The sequence below is a fragment of the Delphinapterus leucas genome, chromosome 5 (genome assembly GCF_059928025.1).
Source record: "Delphinapterus leucas isolate spDelLeu-1000000601 "Yukka" chromosome 5, BTC_Dleu_Yukka2, whole genome shotgun sequence".
In the NCBI taxonomy this organism is placed as follows: Eukaryota; Metazoa; Chordata; class Mammalia; order Artiodactyla; family Monodontidae; genus Delphinapterus; species Delphinapterus leucas.
This window is the reverse complement of record NC_143133.1, coordinates 18,392,851-18,420,774: the sequence shown is the minus strand read 5'-3', so window position 1 is coordinate 18,420,774 and position 27,924 is coordinate 18,392,851. Positions and strand designations below refer to the sequence as shown.

Sequence of the window (27,924 nt, the reverse complement as noted above, 5' to 3'; positions counted from 1 at the left end):
TTGACAAAGAAGTTAGGATGATTGTGGATATAGATGGTTTTGTAGGTAGGGTGCTGGAAAATTGAAGAAGGAGGTTGGATTCAGTTATCCCCAAGCCTCAACTTGAGTCTTATTTCATGAATATTTTATTTGACCCATAGTATTGTGAATCCATATATAATGAACTGTCATAAGCTTGAGTTTTTCCCTTTATTATATATAGTACAATGCATAGTAAAGTCTGATCCGTCTTTTTGAAAAATAATATACAGAATCCCAAACTTTAAAAATGTAAACATTGAGCTTCCCTGGTGGTGCAGTGGTTGAGAGTCTGCCTGCCGCTGCAGGGGACACGGGTTCGTGCCCCGGTCCAGGAAGATCCCACATGCCGCGGAGCGGCTGGGCCCGTGAGCCATGGTCGCTGAGCCTGCGCATCCGGAGCCTGTGCTCCGCAACAGGAGAGGCCACAACAGTGAGAGGCCCGCGTACCGCAAAAAAAAAAAAAAAAGTAAACATTGAGTTTGAGGTGTCTGTGAACATCTTTTTTTTTTAATCTTTATTGGAGTATAATTGCTTCACAATACTGTGTTAATTTCTGTTATACAACAAAGTGAATCAGCCACATGCATACACATGTCCCCATATCCCCTCCCTCTTGTGTCTCCCTCCCAAGCTCCATATCCCACCTCTCTAGGTGGTCACAAAGCACCGAGTTGATCTCCCTGTGCTATGCGGCTGTTTCCCACTAGCTAACTATTTTACATTCAGTAGTGTATATATGTCAGTGCCACTCTCTCACTTCGTCCCAGCTTACCCTTCTCCCTCCCCGTGTCCTCAAGTCCATTCTCTACGTCTACGTCTTTATTCCTGCCCTACCACCACTAGGTTCATCAGTACCTTTTTCTTTTTTTTTAGATTCCATATATATGTGTCAGCATACGGTATTTGTTTTTCTCTTTCTCACTTCACTCTGTATGACAGATTCTAGGTCCATCCACCTCACTACAAATAACTCAATTTCATTTCTTTTTATGGCTGAGTAATATTCCATTGTATATATGTGCCACATCTTCTTTATCCATTCATCTGTCGATGGACATTTAGGTTGGTTCCATGTCCTGGCTATTGTAAATAGTGCTGCAGTGAACATTGTGGTACATGACTCTTTCTGAATCATGGTTTTCTCAGGGTATATGCCCAGTAGTGGGATTGCTGGGTCATATGGTAGTTCTATTTTTAGTCTTTTAAGGAGCCTCCATACTGTTCTCCATAGTGGTTGTATCAATTTACATTCCCACCAACAGTGCAGGGGGGTTCCTTTTTCACCACATCCTTTTCAGCATTTATTGTTTCTAGATTTTTTAATAATGGCCATTCTGACTGGTGTGAGGTGATACCTCACTGTAGTTTTGATTGGCATTTCCCTAATAATTAGTGATATTGAGCATCTTTTCATGTGCCTCTTGGCCACCTGTGTGTCTTCATTGGTGAAATGTCTGTTTAGGTCTTCCACCCATTTTTTAATTGAATTGCTTTTTTGATATTGAGCTCCATGAACTGTTTGTATGTTTTGGAGATTAATCCTTTGTCCATTGTTTATTTGCAAATATTTTCTCCCATTCTGAGGGTTGTCTTTTCATCTTGATTGTAGTTTCCTTTGCTTTTAAGTTTCATTAGGTCCCATTTGTTTATTTTTGTTTTTATTTCCATTTCTCTAGGAGGTAGGTCAAAAAGGATCTTGCTGTGATTTATGTCATAGAGTGTTCTGCCTATGTTTTCCTCTAAGAGTTTGATGGTGTCTGGCCTTACCTTTAGGTCTTTAATCCATTTTGAGTTTATTTTTGTGTATGGTGTTAGGGAGTGTTCTAATTTCATTCTTTTACATGTAGCTGTCCACTTTTCCCAGCACCACTTATTGAAGAGGCTGTCTTTTCTCCGCTGTATATTCTTGCCTCCTTTATCAAAGATAAACCCACATGTGCATGGGTTTATCTCTGCGCTTTCTATCCTGTTCCATTGACCTATGTTTCTGTTTTTGTGCCAGTACCATACTGTCTTGATTACTGTAGCTTTGTAATATAGTCTGAAGTCAGGGAGCCTGATTCCTCCAGCTCCGTTTTTCTTTCTCAAGATTGCTTTGGCTATTTGGGGTCTTTTTGTGTTTCCATACGAATTGTAAAATTTTTTGTTCTAATTCTGTGAAGAATTCCATTGGTAGTTTGATAGGGATTGCATTGAATCTGTAGATTGGTTTCGTTAGTATAGTCATTTTCACAATATTGATTCTTCCAATCGAAGAACATGGTATATTTCTCCATCTGTTTATGTCATCTTTGATTTTAGAGTTGATATCCAGACTAGTTTTCATTTTGTTTGAATTTCTCCCCATTCCATTGAAAACATGAGCCATTGTGTTAAGTTCTAATTAATATAGATCTATTGCATAAAGAGGAGAAGCTCTATATGCATGGATGGTTACGTACTTATGGAAGTTTTTTTACTATAAATTAATATTGCTTTCTCATCAGCAAGTATGCTTGAATGTACTGAGGTGACAAGTAATTCCTTAGTCTCCTGGCTTTACGTAATTACTCTTTAGGTCAGGACCTTTTATCTGTGTAACATTTTTGTTCGTTAAGCTTCTACTCTAGCTTTTTCTTTCTGACCTGCTTGATAATCTAGTCTCATATTCAGTATCACAAAGAATTATTCTATGTAGTATGTTAGTTGTAACTCAGTGTTGCCTTAAAGGGTTTTCTGTGTTATTTTAATACTTGCCGTTCTGCAGTGATCTGAAAACCATTTACATTGTCCAGAAATAGTACCTTTTGTAATACAGTGTTAAAGCTTCAGAATCTTAGAATGAATTGATTGATTGAAGAAGACTATGAGTGCCTGGGCCACAGTTTGTATTAATACTTAATAAATGTTTGATGAGTGAAAGGCTGAATGCATGCAATGTTATTTTTGTGAAATTTTACCTCACTGAACACTCTCCCATCTTCTCTGGAAAGACGTAGTATATGTTCTTTTTGGAATATCTGAAACTGTTTTATCTTAACTATAGTAACAATCATTTTTGTGAGTCCCAGGCATTCACCAAGGCAGTCACAGGAGATAAAGAGACTTCACTTACTTCCTTTTCCCTTGGGTATGAGTTTTGATAGTTGCTGATAACAAGTTGGGATCACTGCTGGGTTAGGCAAGGTTCAGATTAATTATATAAAAGAGTACATAATTTTTTAAACCCTATCATATCCTGTTACCCAATTCTCTAGTTCAAGTGCTTTAGGCACTGATTTAATCTGGAAATAATAATTGGACTATCCACTAGAATAGGCCATGTGTTTTGAGAGGCTATCTGGTAATGAGAGGATGTCATTCTTATATGGAAGAACTTGAGGCAAGAATCTAGGATGAAGAACTCTAGTTGATCTCACAATAGTACTGGCAGCACTGTGATCTGAAACATTTTGGTCAAAGTCAAGTTTACTGAGGGTCATAATTTTCAGTAAGAAGAAGAATCCCAGAGTAATTTGCTGGATGGGTCAGAGTAAAAACACAACTCATAGGTTTCATGATTGAACACATTTGCTTGTATTTCTTGAGTTGTGCAGATGTATTTGCTTTCATATCCAAGTGTGCTGGAAGCACTTTGTATTTTAATTGAATTACGTTTATCTTAATTTTCTCAGACAGACCCTTGGATGGTTGTCTTTTTTTTTTTTACCCCCTTCAGTTTCCACCATCTCACCTCATGTGTGTTCCAGTTAAATGTAAACAGCCACACTCTGTAAAATATCCCATTTCTACCCTTGAGTCTATGCATTCACTTTTCTCTTAAATGACTTTGGGGTCCTGCAGAAACCAAGTGATGAAACCGGAGGTAGTGCAGATTTGTTTGCAAGCAGTGTTTGCATAAAGTTCTGGTAGCCTCTTCTGTCCTTGTTTGGTTTGATCTTTTAAACTCCCTTACCTACTGCTGTGTTTTTGTTTTGTTTTGTTTTTTCATTATTTTAGTCTCTTTAGGGCCAGGGAAATGACTTGGAGGGATAGGAAAGTCCTGTGGCAGTCCGGCTTATATGCTTAGCTAACTGATTTAATTGGCTTATTTAAATTTTGTTTGTGAAACTATAAAAACATAAAGCAGGTGATAAATGCATAGTTACAGTACTGATGCTTTTCCTTGATTACGTACATTCCATAAGTTAGTTATGTTTCCACATTAGGGTGAGTTGTATGCTAAAGTTTTAAGGGGAAATTTTATGTCTTAATCTATGTGTTTCTTATATAAATGGCACCTTGCATTTTGTGGACACTGAAATAAACCCCAGGGTTTAGGACCATGGTAAAGAAACCTGAAATTACTAATTTTTCCCTTACTGTGAGTTTCGTTATCTCTGGTTAAAAAGACAGTTTTTTTTAAGCTTCAACTAGAAGAAATATATATAAAAATATATACAATTGGAAGTATAGCAGAGAGATGAAGAACTCAGTGTCTGAAATTAGGCAGTCCTGGATTTGAATCCCATCTCTGCTATTTACTAGCTCAGTGACCCTGGGTAGTTTTCTCGTATGTGTAGTAGTTGTAGTAATAGTAGTTACTTCCTAGAGTCACTGTGAAGATTAAATTATTATCTGAATATTTTGGCTCTAATATTAGCAAGCAAATAGCTGGCAAAATTTTTAAAAGATATATGAGTCATATTTTTTTATAATACTGGATGCACCAAAAAACAAACAAACAAAAATGTGACTTTCGGGGTGTTAAACCTGGATTAAGCATTCGACTCCAAAGACTAACAGATCTTCAGACCTGCAAGTTGCCAGTGAGGAGAGCAGTACCTTTAGGTGGTAGATGTTGGATGCTGGGTTCAGACAAATGCACAAGGAAGTGAACAATGCTGTGGGCCTTTACTTAACCTCTGGGCCTCTGTTTTTTCATAGCTGTCTTGAGGAGTGTATGGGTTGCTATTTAAGACCCTGTCTGTTTTTCACATATTTTGACTTTAAAGTAGAAGAAAGAAATTAAAATAAAAAAAGAATCACTGCAAAAATTATGGAAGCAACCAAGGTGTCCTGCAGTAAGCGAGTGGATAAATAAACTGGTACATCCAGACAATGAAATATTATTCAGCACTAAAAAGAAATAAACTATCAAGCCAGGAGGGGAAGGGGAGGATGGGATGAATTGGGAGATTAGGTTTGACATAAATACACTACCATGTGTAAAACAGATAGCTAGTGGGAACCTGTGGTATAGCACAGGGAGCTCAGCTCGGTGCTCTGTGATGACCTAGATAGGCAGGATGGGGTTGGGGGGAGGTCCAGGAGGGAGGGGATATATGTATCCATATAGCTGATTCACTCCATTGTACAGCAGAAACTAACACAACGTTGTAAAGTAACTATACCCCAGTAAAAAAAAAAAAAAGAAATGAACTATCAAGCCATAGAAAGACATGGAGGAACCTTAACTGCATATCACTGAGAAGCCAATCTGAAAAGGCTATATGCTACATAATTCCAACTGTATGACATTCTGGAAAAGGCAAAACTAATAAACTAGTAAAAAAATCAGTGGTTGCCAAGGGTTAGGAGGGAAAGAGGGATGAAGAGACAGAGCACAGAGGATTTTTAGGGCAGTGAAACTACTCTGTATGATACTGTAATGGTAGATACATGTCATTATACTTTTGTCCAAACCCATGGAATATACAATGCCAAGAGTGAACCCTAATGTAAACTCTGGACTTTGGGTGATAATGATGTGTTGCTGCAGGTTCATCAGCTATAACAACTATACCACTTGCTGGGGGATGTCGATGGTGGGGAGGCTGTGTGTATGCAGGGGTGAGGGTGTCTATATTTCCCACTCAGTTTTACCGTGAACCTAAAACTGCTCTAAATAATAAAGCGAAGTGTACTAAAAATAATAATAACGGTACAGATGGGAGGAAATGAAGAAGGAGAGAAGAAATAAAAGGGCTACTCACTGAGCCTGCCCTCAGTGCCACTGCCTGTTTTACACACTAGGCCTTTCCACTCTCTGCAGCTCTCCCTGTCCTCCAGCCTCAGTCGTTTCCATGTGGATGGTTGAGGCAGCATGCTTCCCCACAACGAATTCCTAGAAGCAGTGCCATAAAGCAGACTACCGCAAAACAGATCGTTGTTGGAAGAATTATATTTCCTTATACAAACAATAATATAATAGAGGATTGCTATCCTGTGCAGAACTTGCCATCAAATAAAAAAGTATGTTCCAAATTCTCTAAAACGAGCGTGAGTATACACTACACATCGATCGGGATCCTGTGTCCCATGAGTGATTGGTTGATAAAAATACAACTCTGGAAATAATCATGTTTTACAACCATTTTGGGGTAGTATATTCCTTTTTAAACCTTCCTTGGATCATTGTTACCCTTAGGATACAACCTGTCTCAACCAGCTGGGTCATGCAGCTACCCCTGTGGCCCGAGGTACAGGGCACTGTGACCAGCTTATAAAGGGTTGGCGTGGCTGAGGAGCAGTTCCCTAAAAAAGAAGTCCTCATTTGTTCCCATTACTAAGAAGACGTACCGGAAATAAACACACACACACACACACACACACACACACACGCACACACATGCACACACAGAGACACACACACGCACAAAGGAGGAAGGAGAGGAAGAAGAATGCTGTTTTCTATATCAAGGTAGTGAGACACCTACCACAATGTTTTATAAGATTTTCCCTTTTAATGCAGAAAGAGAAAGTCAGTGTTTGTTCTATAACAGAATATTTAATGTATAAAAATTATTTTGCTTCACAAAAACTTTGAATGTAGATGCCTTGCACTTTTATATTTCCTTTGTTTCTGGAAGTCTAGGTCAGATGCTCCATAAAGTTTTTATCACCATGTGATCTGTAAAGCATATGTTCCACCAGAAAACGCTTCTAGTCACCAGCTCTCTGGTTTCCATAGAGGTGATGATGGAAATTTATGTGTAATTCCAGACTAGCCTTATGCTGCAAAGGATGTTTATAAAATATTAACTTCTGATAAAGGGGATAATATTTTAAAACATTCTTGATCCCCAAATAATGTTGCATATTAATGGTTATATAGCGTTTGGCTTCAAAATTTCATACTGAATAAACTTTGATTTCATACTTGTATAAGTATCCTGCTAGAAACAAATAGAGGTGCTTGTCTTTTTCACAGGGTTAGAGAGAGTCTGCTTTATCTTCCAAATAAATGCTTTTGACCATTACTACCATTTTTTTGTTCAGCTACTGACAGAAAAAAAAAAAAACAGCAGTTTTTATTACCCAGAATCCCAAATTTGAGTCAAGCCCAGTTTCATAGGAATGTTCTATCTAAATCAGGGGGGTCAGCAAACTACAGTCTGCAGGTCAGATATGTCCCACAATCTGTTTTTGTAAGGCCCATAAGCTAAGAATAGTTTTACGTTTTTAAGTGATTGAAGAAAAATCAAAAGCAGAGGAAAAAACATGAAGTTCTAATTTCAATGTCCATAAAGCTGTATTGGCACACAGCCACAGCTCATTCATTTACATACTGCCTATGGTTGCTTGCACACGACAAGAGCGATTTGAGTAGTTACAGGAGGGCCCGTGTTCTCCACAACGCCTAAAATATTTGCTCTCTGGCCCTTTGCAGAATAAATTTGGTGGTCCCTGCGCTAAAGAATTTTTCACCATCTGCCACTCTACCCACACGCTCATATTCATAGTCATCCCTCCCCCCCTCCCTCCTTTCCTCCCCCTCTTTTCCTTCCTCTTCACGTGCATATATCATTTTGAATCTGGCAGTTGCAGTTACAAAGAAATCAAATTGTGAGCCTACAGCAAATGCTAAGCGGAAACAAGTTTTAATTTCCCTTTGACTTGTCAACTCTCTCCTCCCTGTGTACTTTCCCTTTCCTCTACTGCCTTTATATAGAATTTCTAAGGCCATGCCATTTCCCAAACATAGTTTGTTTTTAAGGTGGGGGTTGGAGCTTGATACATTTTTTAACTTCCATGGAAAGTTCCCTGTTAGTATGTGGTCCCATTTTTAACCTATTTGTAGACACCCCCGATTATCTAAAATCACTTTCACATGGGGCTGAGGTTAAGCTTTATTTCTCTTGGCATGTCCCTGCCATAGCAGACACTTCCTCTTTGCCTTGAAAGGACAAAACGATGTTCAGCTGTCTGGGCTTAGGCCCAGTATTTGATTTATACATTATTTAATTTCCTCCTGAAAATTGGAAGCAGGACTTTCAGGAATGGAAGTCAGTATTTTTCATTTGTTTAAGAACACTTTTAGGTCTAATATCATCAGTAGTAGATGTCAGCGTGATTAGGGGGTGACTTAAGGTAAAGCAAATAAAACATGAATACAAAGGAAAATTATTTGACAGTGGAAAAGATCTGAAGTTTTTGAATAACCACGTTGTATGTGTTAGTAGGTTTTTTGTGTGTTAGTGTTCATTTAACAAACTTTTCTGTGCTACATTTTGGGGCACCTGTCTTTACCCACTGGTGGAAAGACCTCTAGCCATTATGTTATAGTTGAGATTGGGAGATTAGAAGTTTGAGGAGAAGTTAATGTAACCATTCCAGTAATTTTACAGAGGATTTTTGGTTTCTGTCTGAGCTGCTACTGCGCTTATCTCCACAATTAAGTTCATACGCATGCCAGGATATGAATGCCAAAATGGTTTGAAATTCTTACAGCAGTGGACTCAGGAAATTAAAAATTAACTCTGGAAATACCATTTCTTGTTTTACATCCACTTTTGGATAGTGTATTCCTTTTTAAACCTTCCTTAGATCATCGTTACTCCTAGGTTACAGCCTGTCTCCTTTTTGCACCAAAGTCCTTAAAAGTCTGGCACACCTACTCCCTCCACTTCCTCACTCCTAACTCACTCTTCAAACCCTGGCAGCCTGGCCCCTCCCTCCCTCCACACCACTGAGCTGATCTCACCCACTGTTTCCTCATCTCCAACCCAGAACCAGCTTGGAGTCCTCGGCTTGCCTGGCCTTTCTGCTCCATCTGCCAGAATTCACACCCCGTTCCTGAAACGCTCTTCTGGTTTCCATGTGAACTCTCTCGGATTCCTCTAGTTCTTCCTGTCCTTTACAGACTCTCTCCTTGTATCACACTCAGCTGAAGTGTTCCCCAGGTTCTGTTCCGTGGGTCACTTCTTCCCCTACACTCCTAGCCTTTTCCTTCTCATCCTTCCTCGGTACCTCAGACACTTGAGGAGAAGCTGGAGGCTGCAAGGGGCGTACTTTGAAAACCACCGCAGTCCTGTGAAACTACTTCGAGTCTCTGAATACAGCCCACCCTGTGCCACCTCTGTGCCTTGCCCAGGAGTGTTCCTTCACGTGGAGTGCCTTGCTGCCAACACCAGCATTTTCACGTTCTCACATTCCTTTAAAGCTCATCACTAAGGGATCTCCTCTTTGATGTTTGTGAGCTCCTGGTAGATATTTTCTCTTCCTCGTCCGAGCTACGGTGGGGGACAGCCTGATATACTTAGAGCAAAGGTACTGGGGTCACCACGTACCTGATTGTATGATATTGGGCAAATTTACCTAAATGCTTTAAATGTCAGTTTCTGCATTTATAAGTTGTGGGGGAGGGGGAATGCTGCCTACCTCACTGGACTGTTGGATGGATTAGACATGTGAAGATCTAGAATATTTGGGAGTCAGTCAGTAGTGGTGCTGGTAGTGGTGCTGATGGTAGTAGTGGTAACTGTTATCGTCAGTATTATTCTCCCACGCCAGCGTTTTACGTTTCTCATATGTCAGTTACTTCACCTTCTGAAAAGCATTTACACAATTGTCTTATTTCCCCTTCTGAATTCTAGGCTCCTACAGCTTGTCTTTATATTCCCTCCCCAAGAGCGTTGAACAATGACTTGTGCATGGGTTTTCCTAAATGAGTTGAGTTGAATAGAATAGCCCTTCTCCTCCCCTAAAGAAATACTGGCTTCACCGTGTTCTTGGGATTCAGAGCTGGGTATGTTTGTAACTGTATCTTCATATTTCAGTCAAATATTAGCATACTGAAAAGTCTCTGCCTGTTGTTATATTGTGTCACACTGAATCTTGAAACTAGCCTCTAAAATTATTGCATTTTAATTTCTCAGAGACTTAAGGACCTGTATTTTTAGAGCTAGTCTGAAATAATTCTTATTTTTGAAAAAAAACTACTAAACTACTTTGTATTTGATACATAAATGCTATCAGTAGTAAAATATTTAAATAAGGTAAATTAATACATATTTGAAGTTTCTTACATTAAAATATTTCTGTCTTTTTATACTTTCTGACTTATAAAATCAAAGCCAACTGCAGTTTTTTGGCTTATATAACTAACAGTTTTTCTTTTTACGTTATGTTTTTCCTTACAAAACCCTTACTTTCTGTCTCTAAACATATTTCTGGAAAGCAGATTTTCTGCTTCTCAGAAGCATCACTTCTTCACAGATCACAGATGATCCTGGTTACAATAACCTCTAACTGCTTTGTTGTTCAGAGGACCAGGAATGTAGAACAGGTTCTGCTGACGATTTTTGAAGGAGAAAGTCGAAGAAGAGTTGTCGTACTGTTGCTGATCTGAACTTCTGTAACAGGGGAGTCTGAAGCTAGTGGATTTGACTGACCGACCAGGCAGGCATTGAGGCCTTGGGAAAGCAGCGTAACTTCACGTGGAGTACTTTTTAAAAGTACTAGCCACCGAAAGTCACTAAGATCTCCCCTGATCAGGCATTCATCAGTCAGAAAGCCTTTTTGGAGCTGCAGTTTTGCAGAGCTCAGTATTGGGTGGTGTTCTCAGAGCTCTGAACCGGGTGTGCTTCACCTGAGTTAAGGCTACCTCTCCGGCGAACCCTGGGTTAGGGTAGTGATGGGGTCAGGGAAGGGAGGGGGTGGCCAATGGACAGACTGAATTTACACTTCGAATACTTTCAGGAATTATTTGCAACCACTCGGGAATATAAAATAGTATCACAGCTGAGAGCTTTATTTCACATTCCATTTAGCTCTAATCTCTACTTCATCTCTACTGTTTTTATTTGGTTACTAGGTACTTAGTGCAGCCCCATTTTGTGGAAGGCTGGCCAAAAGCACACTTGAAATCAATAGCAGTCAAAGCTAGCTCTACTGAATCTAGATTAGAACATGAGCATAAAGGTCCATTGGTTCTGAAGTTTGTGGGATAGTTGTTTTGTATTTTTTTTTAAGTCTTAACAATCTGCCTAAACAGTATAAACAATGTAAAGTGATAAATACAGCACCTGATCTAAGGCATAAATTCCACATTTGGTAAAAAACCAAACTGTTAGGACTAAAGTCCTAGCTTTAGTTAACATTAAGTCAAATATCAGACTTGTCCTCATTCATTCATTCAACATATATTTACTGAGCAACTACTATTTGCCAAGTAAGTTTCCAGGCACAAACAAAAGAAACAAAAATCTGTACTATTTGTGGTCTTCATTTTTGTGAGGAGAAAGAAGACATCAACAAAATAAGTTAAAATGTAATATATTAGATGACAGTAACAGAGGAGGAGCAAGATAAAGCAGGGAAGGAGAAAAGGATTATAGGGAGGAGGTGGCCAGGGAGAATCTCACTGAAAAAGGTGACAACTGAGTAAAGACCTGAGGTAAGTGAATTGTGCTGTTAGTTATCCAAGAGAAGAACATTCCAGAAGGGGAACAACAAGAGTAAGTGATCTGAGCAAGACTGAGCTTTTCCCATGTTTACGAATAGTCAGGAAGCCAGTGTAGCTGGAGTGAAGGGAGTGAGGTGTTCCAGTGTCCTGTTGAAGAAAGTGGGAGGGGGTGGTTGATATCAGATGATAGATCAAGTAAGTTGAGAACCGAGGATTTACCATTGGATTATGATCTTGACAGAGCAATCCAGGTAACAGGCGAATGAGAGTTCACTGTACATTATTTTCTCTACTAATGTATATGTTTGAGTTTTTCCTAGTTAAAAAAAAAGTTTAAGTGAGAGGGGAAAAAATATATTATTCCCTCCTTAAATATTCACTAAGGACTCCATCTCAACTATCTCCCCTTTCACCTCTATTCTCAAGAGAAAGAGTTGGTCAGGTTTACAAAGTGGGGTGGAGCTGGTGTGAAAGACACTTAAAATCATTTTTCAGACACTTAGAATGGAAGAATTAAGGCAAAGTTTTCCAAACTTGGAATACTGTCCATTTCATTCTTCCCCTCCTTAAGTCTTGTTGACACGTGTTTCTAGTTACATGCACAATTTTAATTGAATTTAGGGACTAGTCTCCAAATAAAATTTCCATTAACTTCCAAACTGAACAGCTCCAGACTCGAGCTTTGTCATCTATTAGCTATATCACCCCTCCCCCCACAAAGGAAGTTAAGTTTTTGTTTGCTTTTCTGTTTTTCATTGAGACTTCTCTAGTTGCTAAGAAGGAGAATGGATTTAACACAAAGATAACATCTGTCTTTGACCATGACCCGTGTTAGAATCATCATTCAAAAAAACTAGCTTTAAGTTTTCCTGTAGATTCCATAATCATTGCCAAAAGAAGTTGGACCTTGTGTTTTTTCAACTTTGTCATATTTTGTATAAGTACCGCGTGCTAACCAATGGTGCCACCGGAGCTCCATCTTTATCATATTTTGGATGATAACCTGTGATCCGAAAATCAGTTGTACAGCCCAGAATGTTATCTGGACCCCTTAATGAGCAGCACGATCTAAGAAAGCGGCAGCTAGAAGCAGCTGGCCGCACTGAGGTATGCTGAGCACTGTTGCTTTGGAAGTATGGTTGGCAGGGCACTGCTGGGCACGAGGTCCATTTGGCACCTTTTCAGCAGAACGTTTTGATAATGTGTTGCCAAGACAGCATTCGAAGCAATGCATAAGTAACGCAAGGTTACACATACGTAGAGAAGAATAGAGGACACTTTTTAACATTCTCTCTCTCATTCCTCAACCAGCCAACATAGGCCTGCTCCAGTTGCCTATACTTCCAGGGTCCCAAGGATCTTCACCTTCTCCCCCCAGAAAACTACAGAGTTGTCATCACAACGTGACCAACACACACATGGTTGATATGGTGCAGAGGAAATGACCTACCTGAATTTGGCTCTATCATAATGCCCTTTCCCCAGCCGCAGTGATCGGGTCAAGCCGCTCAGAGACGTGCCACAGGAGTTTTGGTTACTAAAATGAGAATATGAGGACTGTCTGGTGGCTAAAGCTGTAAGATATAAAACACAGAAACTGTGCATTGTCGTGTTTTCTACCACGTGGAGAAAACCACTCTGTGGTGAGAGAGAAATAAAGGCGAAGCACACAGAGCAGCATAGATCAAAATCGTGGACAGAGAACAAGTCCAGGTGGTCTGCTGAGGCCCAGCCACACTACTGTCCTCAGGTTCTGTTAGATCCAATAATATCCTTATAATGAATTTCCCCTTTTGATTCAAATTGAGTTTCTGTCCCTAGCAGTCAACTAATATACAGCAGATGTCACAAATGATTGCAAATATTTGGAGACATTAAGAGAAGCTGAGGCAGAATTTAATCCACCTTGCTAAGAGGCGTTCACATATGTAGTGTGAAAACTACTCATTAGTCCCTGTTGATTGAAGTTAGCCTGGTCGTGTTTGTTACGGCAGTTAAAGAATACATGCCTTAAAGTCTTTTCAAGACTTGGGTTCCTTCTTAAAGAAAATAAAAGTGTTCATTAAAAGATTGATATAAAAAGTTAGTAATTCAGAGGTTAACCCAAAACTTAGCATAATCTTCCTTGGGAACATTTGTATATGTGGGGTGGGGGGTTAAATTCCACAAATATTACAAAAATGAGCAATTGGCAGAAAGATGGTTTAAAATATTTTGTTTCAGCATGTAAAATCTCGTTTTATTACAGAATTCTTCTGTTAAAGGCACAGCTATGCTGGGTTGCTGCCAGAGTGATGGGATCTTAACAGCCTAGTTAATTTTAAAAGATTTACAAATGCTGGGCTTCGAACTAATGATAGTAAAATATACTTCACACTTTAATATAGTGCTTAAACTCATGCTACATCTTGTGAACTTAATATTGCATCTGCAGATGAGGGGGGTTATGGGTGTGTGAATGTAGATATTTTATTTCAAAGAGAACAGAGTTGGTGGGGGAGAGCAGGACAGACCTGTAAAATAACTCAGAATTTCTCCTGACTCTCACATTCTTCACTGTAATTATAAAATATGTACAGAAGATATTTGAACACACTGTATCAAAGATGGCATGGGTTTATTTCCAGTTAGATGCCAGCACCATAAAACAGAGGTGCTTGTTACCAAGGTGTAGCCTATCTTAAGTTTCGTGATTAGATCTCCAAATGAAAAAGTACAGCCCTTAAGAGGAAATTCTTGGCACTTGCTCCTCTTTACAACATTATAGGGTGCTTTTATGTGTATATTTTATCATTCATAATAGAGAATACATTGACTAAGATTGCAAAATAGTTTCCATCGTATCGTAATCCCCTTGTGTCCAGTTGACTCACCTCCATGAAAAAAAATTCTGTTCAGTTAGAAATATCTACTGGTCTCTTTCCAATGATAAGTTTTTTGATGGTTAGAAATTTGACGGTTAGTTTAAAATGATGAGGTAAAATGTATGGGTACAGTCATGAGATTTACTAAATAGACATACTCAAATTTACTAAATTTTACATCTTTAGATTTTAAAAACTATACATGAATAATCTGTGCTTTAAAAATTCACCATTAGCTCCTTAAATATACCAACTGTTGCATTTCTCATAACAAACCAATCCCACCAAGTGACAATTTAATACATCTTTTAAATTTAAAAAATGTTGAATGTGATTTCTTCATTATCAACAAGTAGTGTCATCTGTTCTCCTTTTTCCACAACCCTTTCCATATCTGTGGATTGCTTTTATGGCCTTTCTCACAGTTTTTAGTTTATTCTTTACAAATGGAGACTTTCTGGCCCTTTTCGTTGCTGAACTTGTCACAAACCTTGTTCTCTCATTAGAATTCTTGTAAAGGAATTTAGGTAACAGTAGTTGAGAAAGAATGTTTACGTTTCATAGGCCATTAAGTAATGGACTTAATGATCAGAAGGAAAAAACATGAATGTTTTGGTTAAAGCCTTCATAAACTGAATCATCTTTATTCTTCATCTGCATCTGGATTAAGAGTAACGGTAATGAAACAATGATTAGCCAGTGTGGCTTTTACAAGTATTTGTAATTTCTTTTTAAGTTATATTACATATATAATTTTTTAATTGTTAAAAGGCAAGCACTGTATCTTACTACTGGCTTTTAAATCAGTAAAATCAGAGCTCTTTTTTTTTTTTCCTTTTTAATGGACATTCAAGAAATAGTTCAAAGCGCATCTCATTCCTTATAAGACAACAGGCCAGATAGTTTTTCAGATAAGGAAACAACTTCCTCAGTTTCTGAATACCCTAGTGTGTAATGTTATTACCAAATATCAAAACCTACATATATTTAAATTTTAAAATTCACTTAATGGGTAATCTAAAATTACACATAGTTAATACGTGCCACTTGTAAATGCTAATCTTAACTTGGGAACTTGGTTTTTGTATTCCTTAACTAATATGCTTAAATTTGCAGTCTTAGTGTCTTATTATCCTACCTTTTTTTTTTTCAATAAATGAAATAGGATATAGATCTTTAGTTCCTCTTCATGTCAATAAAGACCTAAATAAGCACTTAGTTATACCTAGAGGCAGTTGTTGAATTGTTCTAGGGTACAAGAGGAAGGTCTAAGAAAGTAAAAACTACTTGTCTTTACTATGACCAACTCTACTTCATAACTTCTGCACTCCCCAGCTGTAGTAGTTCTAGCCCAGTTGCATTCTGGCCTAAGTCATCTGGAAAGGGGAAGATAGATATTACAATGAAGGAGTCATAGGATTTAAGAGGATTTGAAGTGTAGTTACTATAGAGCAGTAGTTCTTAACCCTTTTGGGGTTATGGTTCCTTCTTAGAATATGATGAAAGCTTTGAACCATCTCTCTACATACAAAAGTTTTCATAGGTTTCAGAATACTCTTAGACCCATCTAGCTATCCAGGGACCCTAGGTTAAAAATCTTTCTTATGTAGCCAATAAACACACAAAACTGGTGAAGTAATACTTGAAATAGCATCCAGTTCATGTAACAAATAAGACAGTGTTGCTTTATTATTATTTGAGTTTAAAACAAAATAATATAATGTGAGCTTCTAAACAAATGGCTAATAAGCAACATAAGGATTATCTGTCAGAGGAAACAGAGACCACCTTAAAAATGTAAGAGAAGATATGTGAATATATACTGTTAGGTGTTTTAGAGTATCTTATTTGATGGTGATATCACTTAATATAAATCCATTTTTTTTAATTTATATGCTATTGGGAAAGAAGAGCGTTCCTTTCTTTCGGGACAATACTACTGTCAATGAGAATGACATCTGTAAAATAAGTGTAAGATAAATAATCATGTTGTCTTCTCACTCCCTGTCGTGAGCTAATGGTATACTTAGCGTTTGCTCACTGGGACCTGTCTTCAGATGCCCCTTAGCTAGCTAAGTATTGTCAAGCCATTGTTTTCTAGTTAACACGGATAACCATTAACACCATACCATACTCTTTAAAATGACTTTAAGGATGGCAGGCAAGGCTGCTGATGAAGCAGGACCAGCCTGCAGCTGCTCGGAGAATGGGAAAGGAGAAACGAGTTCATTACGTATATTATATGGGTGTGGGGGGTGAAGGCGATCAAAAGGTGAAGCTTCCACTTATAAAATGAGTGAGTCCTGGGGATGCGTAGCACACAGCATGGTAACTATAGTTAATAACACTGTGTTGTGAATTTGAAAGTTGCAGAGAGAGTAGATCTTAAAAGTTCTTATCACAAGAAAAAGAAATAACTGATCGTGGCGATCATTTCACATCACATACATATAGTGAACCATTACGTTGTACTCCTAAAACTTATGTAATGTTCTATGTCAATTGTATCTCGAAAAAAAAAAGGCCTAAAAGGTACCAACTCCCAAATACTCCATTCTGTGGTCAGAGTCCAGAATCCCAAGCTAGACAAGATCCAGGGAAGGCTACCCAGAGCACCCCCCGAAGCTCTGGAGTTGCAAAGGAGGCATTTTTCTGTGTGTGTTGGTGGGGCACGATGTGGGAGTTTGCAGTGAAGACGGTTGGCAGATGCTGAAACACGGGGTATGTTAAAACTGGCCTAACAGCCCTGCTCACACCTTCCCCCAGCCACTGCTTCCCAAGCTCCCACAACACTGGCAGGGAGGATCCAACCCTCCAGACTTCGAGAGGAGTCCTAGAGCTAGCTGAACTTTGCTTGGTCCCCTCTCCCTAGAATATCCCCTGTTGTGCCCTTCTCTCCTCTTTGCAGGGGGCCTAGCTCTCCCATTCCTAAGTGCTTTTTACCCAAAGTTTGGTGCCTCTTGCAGGGCTTCAGTAGCCTTCTGGGCGTAACTTGGTCATCAGCACGCCCCCCCCAAGGGCTCACAAATACACACCTAGGATGACCCATTGTGCCCCAGACATTATTGCTTTTTTAGTCTACAGTAGGCAGTCATCTTGGCTGCAGTTGTCACAGCAAGAGCTGCATGTGTATGTGTGTTTGTGTGTATTTAAAACAAAAAAAATGTAAAAACTATATCTCTGTTCAGAGATGAGCTCAGCAGTAGACCTTTTTGTAGACTCCCGAAGGTCAAGGGGCTTGGTACGTTTGGGGAGTACAGCAGGGCCAAGGCTGGCGAGCCTACATGGAACTTGTAATCTAGTGAGGAGGCAGACATTTACCACTAATAACTCTCTACCTGCCAATTGTGATATGACAGAACAGTAGTACAGGCTGCCACCAGACCATAAGGCAAGGGATCCTAAAGCATCCAGGCGTGGGGAGGTAGTGAAGTTGCCGCTGGGAGCGCCTCTCAGTGGAAACAGTCACACTGAACCTTGAAGGGCAAGTACGTTAAACCAGTACTTTGCACAATCTTGTCTCATGAAGGTGGGACTTTGTTTTCTTCACTGCTCTGTTCCCCAGGGCCCGGAACCTTGTAGGTGGTCAGTAGAGATTTGTTGAGTAAATGAATGAATGGAGGCCTCCCAACATCTGTTTGCCTTTCTCACCCCTCTCCTTCCCTACCACGAGGTTCTTGTTCTCTCTATACCCATACCAGTTGGCGTGTTCTTCAAAACTAAAAATACTCCTTTTTATCTTGTTATGGGTTCAATTAATGTTAGAAACTTTTAAAGTTCCCACAGCTGCAGTTGGTTGTAGAAACAATAAGAATAAAAACCCCAGCTCTTTCCCTCTGTGGGGTGATCAATTCTTTTGTAAATTTTTAAAAAACAAAAACTGTTATGGGTTTCTCCATGCAAGTAATAATGACTGGATGTACATATACTTCAGCTATATATTTTAGAGACCTCATAATAACTTACATCAGCAGAATTAAGCAACCCAGGGGTTTTTCCCCCTTCTCTAACATCACTAGGCTTCTAGAAATTCTTTCCTTTTGACTCTGTACTCTGTATGGCACTCGAGATTGTATGATCTTAACATAATCCCAGATGGATTCGTATCATAAAGCTTATTTTGCAGACAATCCAAGGGCAGTAGTTCGGTGATTCCTTAAATCTGAAACTTGCCCTCCAAAATTCTCACCTCTAGCCTCCCACGCTCGCTGAGGTGGTATTTTAAAGAACTCTGAATAAACGCCGCTTGCTTCCCTCCAGTTCCCTTCCCCGGCTGGCGCTGTGCTCTGCTCTGCTCTGCGTTCTCGGCAGTTCGGGGCACCCCTGGCCGCGTTTGCGCCTGTGGCAGTCTGACTCCATCTGCTGCTCTATGGTCAGGAAACTGCTGCGGTCCCCTCAGTCACATCTTTCAGGCCCGGCCACTCAGCCAGCTTTCACCGCGTCTCAATGGGCCCGGGGAGAATGGGTCCTCGGCGTCCGCGTGAGCACATAATCTCCCAGGTAGCCTCCTCCTTGAAGCACCTCCAGTGCAGGCTATTCGCAAGCAGCAGGACTCCGCTCTCTGCTGGGTTCCTAATCCCTCAGACACGTAGGGGAAGTTGGTCGCGGGGCTGTGAAAGTGAAAAGGAAAGCGAGGGGCGCGGGCTGAGCGCGCACCACGTCCCCCGCCCCTCGCCACAGTCAGCGCCAGCTGCAGCGCAATTAAGCGCAGCAGGGCACAGGTGTTCCAGACAGAAGATGCTTTTAGCAAAACCACTTTCCTGAAAATACCTAAGGCTTTTTAGAGCACCGCAGCGCGCTCCTTTTGGCGGATTCTTTAAAGCTGTCTAGTACACGTGAAATACAGGGAAGCTGAAAAGCGCATTCAGGCCTCACTGGGAGGCGAGCTTTCTTCGCGCCGAACATCAGGAGCGGCGGAGAGAGGGGAGCCCTGCCTCTGTGGACCCGGCGTGTAGTTGCCCAAGAAGGGGCCTGGGGGCGTCTCTCTTCTCCGGCTCCGTCTCCCCATGTAGCCTACTCTGCACTGTGCAGTTCACCTACTCACGCATGTTCATATCCTTGTACCCATGAATTCCTGTCCCTAGGGTGCAGTTGTAGGTTTCCTATGAACTATTTAAAAAGCAGCCCTGACATGTGCTGATTAAAGTAGGTAAGTGAACTCAGCTCTCCGGAGCCACTTTTTTTAATCATCTGAGGTCTCCCTATAAATAAGCCTCCTCTTCTGGCACATTTAAAATCACTGACTTCTTTTTCTCCACAGATCTGAGTACACTCTGTGCCTGCAGGATGGGGTGATGGGAACCAAACAGAACTTCAGTTGGTTGTTTAAGCCGCCTTCAGAAGTTTGTTACCCTCCGTTTTTCTGGAGGATACAGATAAGCTCGGAGAGGTAGTTAGGAGCTTAGTAGTGGCGGTTGCGTTAGAATCTCACCATCCCTGTTGGAAGCGAGCAGCTCCTAGGCCTACTTGGGGCAGCAGCCCTTCTTCCCAGGCTTACATGCCCTCAAGGGTGGTGTTCCTGTTGTCACTGCCGTGATCTGTTTACGGTCAATAGAAAAGAAGTGCAGGTTACTACCCAGGCCTCATCTGGAATGGAAATGACTGTGCTTGAAGTTTTATTGGGTTCCTCATCTCAGTGCACCCGGAGAACTTGTAGTGCTGCTGTGAAACTGAAAAGAACAAGGGAAGGGTCACAGCACAGGAGGAATGAATACCCAAAATAGTGCCCGACATTTTCAGCTTTTCCTTCCTGTTGATTAGTTTTTGGTAAACAGTTTTTGCCTTGACTGTCATTCTTAATCACGTCGTTTTAAAAAATTGCCGCTGCCTGTTTAGAAACCATGTTGGTTTTAATTTTCGCAGTGAGCCTGTTTCTGTTTCACAAAGCTGAGCCACCTGTTTAAACTCTTCTTGTTTCATGGATTGAGGCAAAGAACCGTAGGCTGTGTATAAGAGGTTTCGGGTTTTTTTTCCACAGTGAAGTAAGACATTGTTCTTATTCTTCGTGGCATTCAGAATTCTGCACAATTGCCTCTTTTGCCCTTTTGCATTTAAAAGTGAGGTAATTAGATTTCCCAAGGTTCAATGGTCAAGAGCCTTCTCACCCTGGGAAGTTGCCTCTCCACACCCCTCACAAGGGGAGTTGTCTCACGTAATCCAGTTATTGCTGTATTGTTGTTCTAAAGGCACTGCTTTTTCAGAGGACAAGCATAGCATGAAAATTCATACTCATATGTCCCGTTGCTTATATTGCCGAGTTACGTTTTTTCCAGCAATTGAAAACAACTACTGTTTTCCTCAGTGACTTTGTCTTGAGGATTTCTAAACATTTTCGTAAAAGTCTTTTCCTTTCTTACCTTTTAGGAGCTCATCTCAAATATGCCTAAATCTTTCATATAGAGATTTCTTGCTTATTTTGTTATTTTTCAGATATCTGATAGATCTATTATTATTGCTGAACGAATGGAAAGAGGATTTGTGACGTTGGCACCAAAAAATGGGTGTCACGGCCACTGAAACACAGCCTGTCTTCGTCGCTCTGACAGTGAGACCTTAGGCCCACTCTGCTAGTCTTTTGTCTTGTTTACTCATTTCCCCAAACAGATAACATTTTCACCTTTCAGCAAAGCACGTATCTATTCTTTAAAACAACGCAGAATACACGCTCTGTGTATTCCGTAAATACACGCTGGCTTTACAGAGCCAGCCAAAACATTTTGCTTTTACAGCCTAATGGCAAAAGCAACCTGACTGGTAACTGGCTAAAAATTCATTTAAATGATCTAGTCTGCAGCCTTTGGGGGAAGAAGACAGACAAGATGGTGAAGGGATTAGGGGAAAGCTTCCAAAATCCTTTTTGCCAAAGATGTTAAGGCGCCTAAGTGCCAAGAGTTTTCTTTCTAAACGGGTTAAACATTCCAGACAGTCTGTGACTCAAATTTGCATGTTCGTCTACACTCCTCAGTGAGGTTCTTCTGGGGCCTCATGGGGAAAATTCATCTGAATTCCCCCATCACTGAAACGGTCCCAGACTCCATGGGCTTTCAAAATGATGAGCTGTGTGGTCCCTGTATATACTGTAGATGTATATATACATATACATACACTCATTCAATTTTCTTACAAACTTTAGAGAGAGCAATGAGAAAGGTCCTAGTTTCAACTGAAGGTCCTTCTTCTCAGCTTCTGTAGTATTCATTCCCAAATAGAGCGGTGTATTAGCAGATTTATGTGAAAAGACCTCACCTTTCCAAGCTTAATACAGAAAAGTCTTCAGTAATTAACTGATACCAGATTACTTTCATCAAGTGAGACAATAGATAACCATTTGCACAACTTTTAAACAAATCTTCCACTTTGGTTCTGTAAACCAATATATATTACTGCATTGTGAGTAAATTTGGGGGAATCTTTCTCAATTAAAGTGTGGTTTTCTCCCCCATGACAACACGGGAAGAAATTTCCTGTCCCTGTATAACAAATTTTGATACCTAAGGAAGCATCCCTCAAACTAACAGGCATACTTGTATTCTTGCTAAAATTTCTGTTACTTCTAAGGAAAGAACTAGATTCAAAGTAGTGCCCCAGACCGAAACATTTGCTTAAAATGAACATACATCACAGTGTTAAATAATTTTTCTTACTGAGTTTATCACTCCAAAAACTTAAATGTAACTGACAAAGTCTAGGTCATATGGAACTTAAGTAAAAATATTACAAGACATTGGCCAAATGTTAGAAATATGTATATAACATGCACTTTTGGAAAATCTGTGGATCGTTAAGGAACTGTTCAATTCAATTCAACAAATGCGCGTGGACTACGTGCAGGTCCAGGGCACAAGTGTGTGCTGTGGCTGCTGCCTTTTGACTCCGTTAAACAGACTGGTCCTCCTCCAGTCTCTCTTGCTCAGCCCTTTCCCTTTTCTCTCTATGCTGGAATAGGCGAGAGCAAAAGGAAAAAGGATATAAGCTAGGCAAGAGCCATATCGTGCCCAGACTGAGCTGCTTAGTGTGGGTGAGCACCTCCCAGAGTGCGTGCTGAAGGTCAGCAGTAGCCCTAAAGGTAACCATTTGTAGGTGTTCTGCCAAAAACAGAGGACAGGTGGAAAGTTCTGTGGGAAACATCAGCTTAAAAAAATTAAGCAGGTCATCATTGCTAGGCCTCACAGAAATCTTTAGCATTCTACTGTGCTTTGTGGGAGGCAGAGTATATACAGTGTTACCTAAAACCTATTTGATCATGAAATACTTCTTCCTCTGAAAAGACACTGATATGTCAAGGGGAATGCTGGCATGGGCCATGAAAACAAGCAGGAAAGCTGCACTTTTCTTGGGAAGCATGGTATCTTGGAACTCACGCCAAAATAAATGACCCAGGGCAAATAGAAACCAGCCATCATGAAATGGATCTCCTAAGAATACTTGCATTTCCGGGCCTGTCTTCTTATCGGAGTTAGGAGAGAAGAACTAATAATCTGATTAATGTTTTTCCTTTTGGAATTTCTACTAAAAAGCCCTTTTATGGGGAACAAAATAAAAACAAAGGATCTTTTAGGAGTTACGCTCTGTCAGCTGCTAGCGCACCATCTGCTTGTGCATTGGGTCTAGAGCATTAGAGATGACTGTCATCGACTAGCCTTTACTGTCGTTGTGGCCCACGTGACTTCTGAAAACTATCATTGTTATTTTTAGTGACATTTTCATGATAGAATTACTTTTTTTTTTTTTACCCCCTCCATTTGGGATACTGAGGCTAGATCCTTGTAATTCCTGGTTTCTTTCTCCCCACCTTGCTCACTTTATTTCTTCTGCTCAGAATGCCCCTTCCTTTCCTGTGTGCATATCTAAATTCTGTCCTTCCCACTCCAGTTTATGAACCAATAATTTCTTCCTTCTTTCCATACCAAAGCACTTTCCTTTTGCCTTGCTAGTGGTACCTCTTAATGCTATGTCTTGGACATCTCTGGACCCTCCAGCTGGCCTCACCTAGTTGTTGCACAGAGTAACCAGCCATTCAGTGGACGTTGATTGATGAGTGATGGGTTAATTATGAGTAGAGTTCTATTTCCTCTCAATTACTTGTTGTATATTGCTAAGCAAATATGATAGGAAAATAAAAGTGGCAGAAAAGATTGCCTAATTGACTGGTTCTTCAGGGCATCCCTTGTAAATTAAAAGAAACAGGATAAGGTTTATTGAAGCAAGTGTTGAATTCAGGCAGCCCTCAGCCACGCTAGAACTGCAAACAGCTGGGCTCCTTCTACACAACGGAAGACAGCTTCATATGAGGTGCTTGAGTACCAGTATTCAGCTGCTCTGCTTCCCTTGTCATTGTCTCCCAGAGATTCTAAAGGTCATCTCTGTCTAATCCAAACATTTCTTAGCGCTTTAGTCAAAACTCTGTCCAAGTTTTCTATACCTCACAATTCTGTAGAAATTGTTAATTAAGGGTCAGGCCAGTATTAAATATAGTTGGCAAATTACTGTGAAATGTTAACATATACCGAAGGCCCCAAGTTACTAACATCCAGCTTTCAAATGGCGGTTACTGCTCTGACCACCACCAGTGCCCCCCTCTGCCACTGCCGTAGAAGCTAAGGGCAAAGAGCAGTTTACAGCTTAGAGTAGAATCTATAGATGCAGATATGAAGGAAGGAAGGTTGATCTGCAAAGAGGAACTGCTCAGGGGAGCCGACCCCAAGGGTAGCCTTCGAGGCCTCAATGACCTCTCTTCCCACTACCTACATTTCCCTACCTTGCCATGTTAGGCTACTTGAGATTCCAGTTATTAGAGGAGTATAATCGTTTCTTCTTCTCCCAGTTTGACTACTGTGTATTGAGAGAGGAAGCCTTACTAGACTGTTGGTTCACTTTCTCAAATGCGCCAGCAATATTAGCCACCCGGCCACATGAACCAAATTCCAGTTTTGAGGGGTTCCAGGCAGCCTTGCGCCTCCCCTTCCTTCCTCAGCCCAACCCAACCTCCCTCCCCCGCCGCTCACCACCACCCCATTTGCCATGCTTCCATCAGGCTCCACACACACCTCTACGAGGGGATCACTGCATGTACAAAACCTGGGGGCACAAGTCCCACAGCAATTAATTGGTGAAGTCATTAGTAATTGTCTAGCACACACGGTAGGTGTTCAGTGAATGTTTGTAGCCATTATGTGCTGGGTCCAGTATTCTCTGAGGGAAGTGTCAGGTATGAAGTGTGCAAGACATGGCATTGGCCCAGTGGTGGCAGCCTCTCTACTCGACTTAGCCTGAGGGGGGAGCCACACAGTGGAAACCTTTCCTGTACTGTCTCAGAGAAGCAGCTAGAACTGCACCAGCGAGCAGGAAATTCAGTCCTCTTTGGCTCTTCCAGTGATTCTTCTTCCTACTTTTCAGCCTTGCAACCATCGCTTCAGATTCTTGCACAGATGAAAGAAGTGCTGCTCAGATGGAGAGGAGGAGGGGATTGAGCTCTCCGTACTTGGTCCCTTCACCTCCTTCTGGAGGTCCCTAAGGTTCCTTTGGAACAGAATAGAACCAGTTTACCATGGGGGCATTTTATGTGCTTTTACTGTGCTTGTTAAATATCACATCTGATTTTCAAATAGCCCTTTTTGCACCAGAATATGTGATGAAGTTGTTTCGCTAATCCTTAGAAGTTTTGTTTTTTCCTTCAGCAAGTTGGTAGCCATTCTTTTTGGAAAAGCATTAACATGCATAACCACTATAGTCGACTTCAGTGCCCGTTAATGAAGCCCAGAACTAACGGTTACATTGTCGTAATTTGACAAAGCCATCTAAATCTATGCATGTTTTTTTGAAAGCTCCCTAAACATGCTGCTAAATCCCCTAAAGAGCTACTAAACTGCTTTGGCAGCCATTAGCCCCGCATAAGCAGAGGAACTCTTTTCAGTAAGTGAACAAACAGAGAAAATATGCTGAATGGCCGGACAAATGTGTTTCAGCTGGCCCTTTCATTTACCGATATAAGGGTGCAGTCAATATCAATCACTGTTTTCCCTGTTGCCCTGAAAATCACAATATCTCTTTTCATCCCACAGGCTCTTTTCACCACAGTAATGTGTCTTTAGAATGACACTGGCATCAGCCCGCTTCCGCTGTCTGAAGTCCAGAGAGCTTAAAACACATTTCAGGATTCAAGACTTGAACCTTCCTCCCTTCTGTTTTCCTACCGTGCACTCTCTCCTCCCTCCCTCTAGCATCCACTCCACCCCCTCCCCAGCTTCTTTTCAATTCTCCCAGCGCTCCTCGCTGAGTAAACAGAATTCACTTCTCTGTTCTAATGCAGCTCTCCAAAGTAAACGGAGATAACTCTATCTGATATTCCTAAGATTTAAGAACACATTAAGGAGATGCACATAAAGAAATGCTTTTACATGTTGGTAATAGATCAAAGGTTGAAAGGAATGTGGAAATTCTGTGCTATGACAAGGTGTGCTGATGTGCAGGTCCTCACTCTCCATCAGTGCCTCCTTCCCCGGCCCTCCCCTCATCACTGGGCTTCTCCCCCGTCCACCCCACCACCACAGACACACTCATCCTTTTTCATCCCGTGTTAGAGGTCTGTGCCTGCACGTCTGCTCCACCTTTACAATTGTAAGCTCCTTAAGAGCAAACGCCATAACATATATCTTTTTGCCGCTCCTGGATCTCGGTACTTAATATGTTGTTTTGAAATGAAGGTGATTGCTTTTTATCCTTTTGAAAACTTAAGTGGAATGACTCCCAAAGATAAATTTTAGGGATAGGCTTTTAGTTGTAGAAGTTACCACGGATGAATATTTGAAATGTTAACATTTCTAAAAAACAGTATTGATTGTTTTCTCTCTCCTTTTTTTTGTTGTTGTTTTTGTTTTTGTTTGTTTGTATTGTTTCAGATTATAGCCGTATGTAGAGAGGCAGCCCTTCTGGCTCTGGAAGAAGACATTCAAGCCAACTGCATTATGAAAAAACACTTTACTCAAGCCTTGAGCATCGTGACACCCAGACTTCCTGAATCATTGAGACGTTTCTATGAAGATTATCAAGACAAGAGTGGGCTGCATGCGCTCTGAGAAAATATACATATTCATTATGCTAAAAGTACTTTCTAGAGAAAACTTGTTTCTTTTTTAAAGAGTGTCAGAATAGCCCTTAATAAGCAATATGTCTGAAATATGTTGACTAGATTGAGGGGCCTCAGTTCTTATAGACATTTTGAATCATATGGCAACAATGAAAATATCCATGAAAAATCTCTGGACAAGAGTTTAAGTCAGTTTTATCCGGAAATGTGTGCTGAGTTTTAAAAGGCAAACTTTTAGCTTTTTCATTAATTTGACCTGGTTCATTCCTCCCATGAAATGCTTTCCTTACTCCAGAATCCATTTCAGTGCATTTCCAAATACCAAAACTGTGGGCATCAGTTTTATACAAGAACATAGAAGATGCGTGTAGATGAAAGCACGGTGAAAATTATTTACAAACCTTTAATTTTGAAGGCCAGCCCATGAAATGGCTAAAGCACCAGCTAGGCTTATGTGACCTTGTTTCCAAATACGTATTTGTTCTCATTATAATTCAGACTTAACATTTTCGCTTTAGCTTTCTTAACCTCTACTTATGGCAATTAAAAAAAGAATTGAGAGTTATTTCCCATACTGTAATGGCCTTTGGAAGTTTAAAAAATTGGAAATATAAGCCCAGTCCAGACCTAGAAGTACTTGTGTTTTTTTTTTCTTGTTTTCATAAAAATGCTATAAATTAACCATATGAAGTATTCATGTTTTAACTTGTATGCATTTCCAGGTTACCAATAAACTTCTTCAGTTCAAAGAAAAACCAACTTGAACTCTTAATCATATTGTCTAACATTGCATTCTAAATATCTGTATTTATGCTCCAAATTATCCTTGAGATTTCTTGACACTTTGATAATCCATAAATATCCTTGAAAAAGCTGTTGGAAATTGATTGGTTGACTTCCAGTTCAGAAGCTGGCAATGGGAAGAATGTGCACTTAAACCCAGTCACTGTAGATCTTTGAAAATTCCCAGAAAGACAAGTCAGGCGAGAAATACCTGATTATCAAAATAACAGGGCTGTACAGTTTTGTGGTGGTAGACATTCTGAAATCACATCTCAACTGTTTCATCCTTTGACTATCAGAAATAGATTTGCAGGCTTCCGGTGGCGCAGTGGTTAAGAATCCGCCTGCCAATACAGTGGACACGGGTTCGAGCCCTGGTCCGGGAAGATCCCACATGCCGTGGAGCAACTAAGCCCGTGCGCCACAACCACTGAAGCCTGCGCTCTAGAGCCTGCGAGCCACAACTACTGAGCCCACACACCGCATCTCCTGAAGCCCGTGTGCACCTAGAGCCCGTGCTCCAC

At 40.5% G+C, this 27,924-nt stretch overlaps 1 protein-coding gene across 1 annotated transcript in view; it reads left to right on the top strand.

The window, feature by feature from the left end:
* Positions 1-27,372, top strand: part of AFG2A (AAA ATPase AFG2A) — a 334,297-nt gene extending 306,925 nt beyond the window's left edge. Inside the window, exon 16 of the mRNA XM_022596439.3 lies at positions 26,430-27,372. Within this exon, the coding sequence (XP_022452147.2) occupies positions 26,430-26,606 (177 nt within the window). The 3' untranslated portion in view covers positions 26,607-27,372. The remainder of the gene's footprint in view (positions 1-26,429) is intronic.
* Positions 27,373-27,924: the final 552 nt, after the last annotated feature.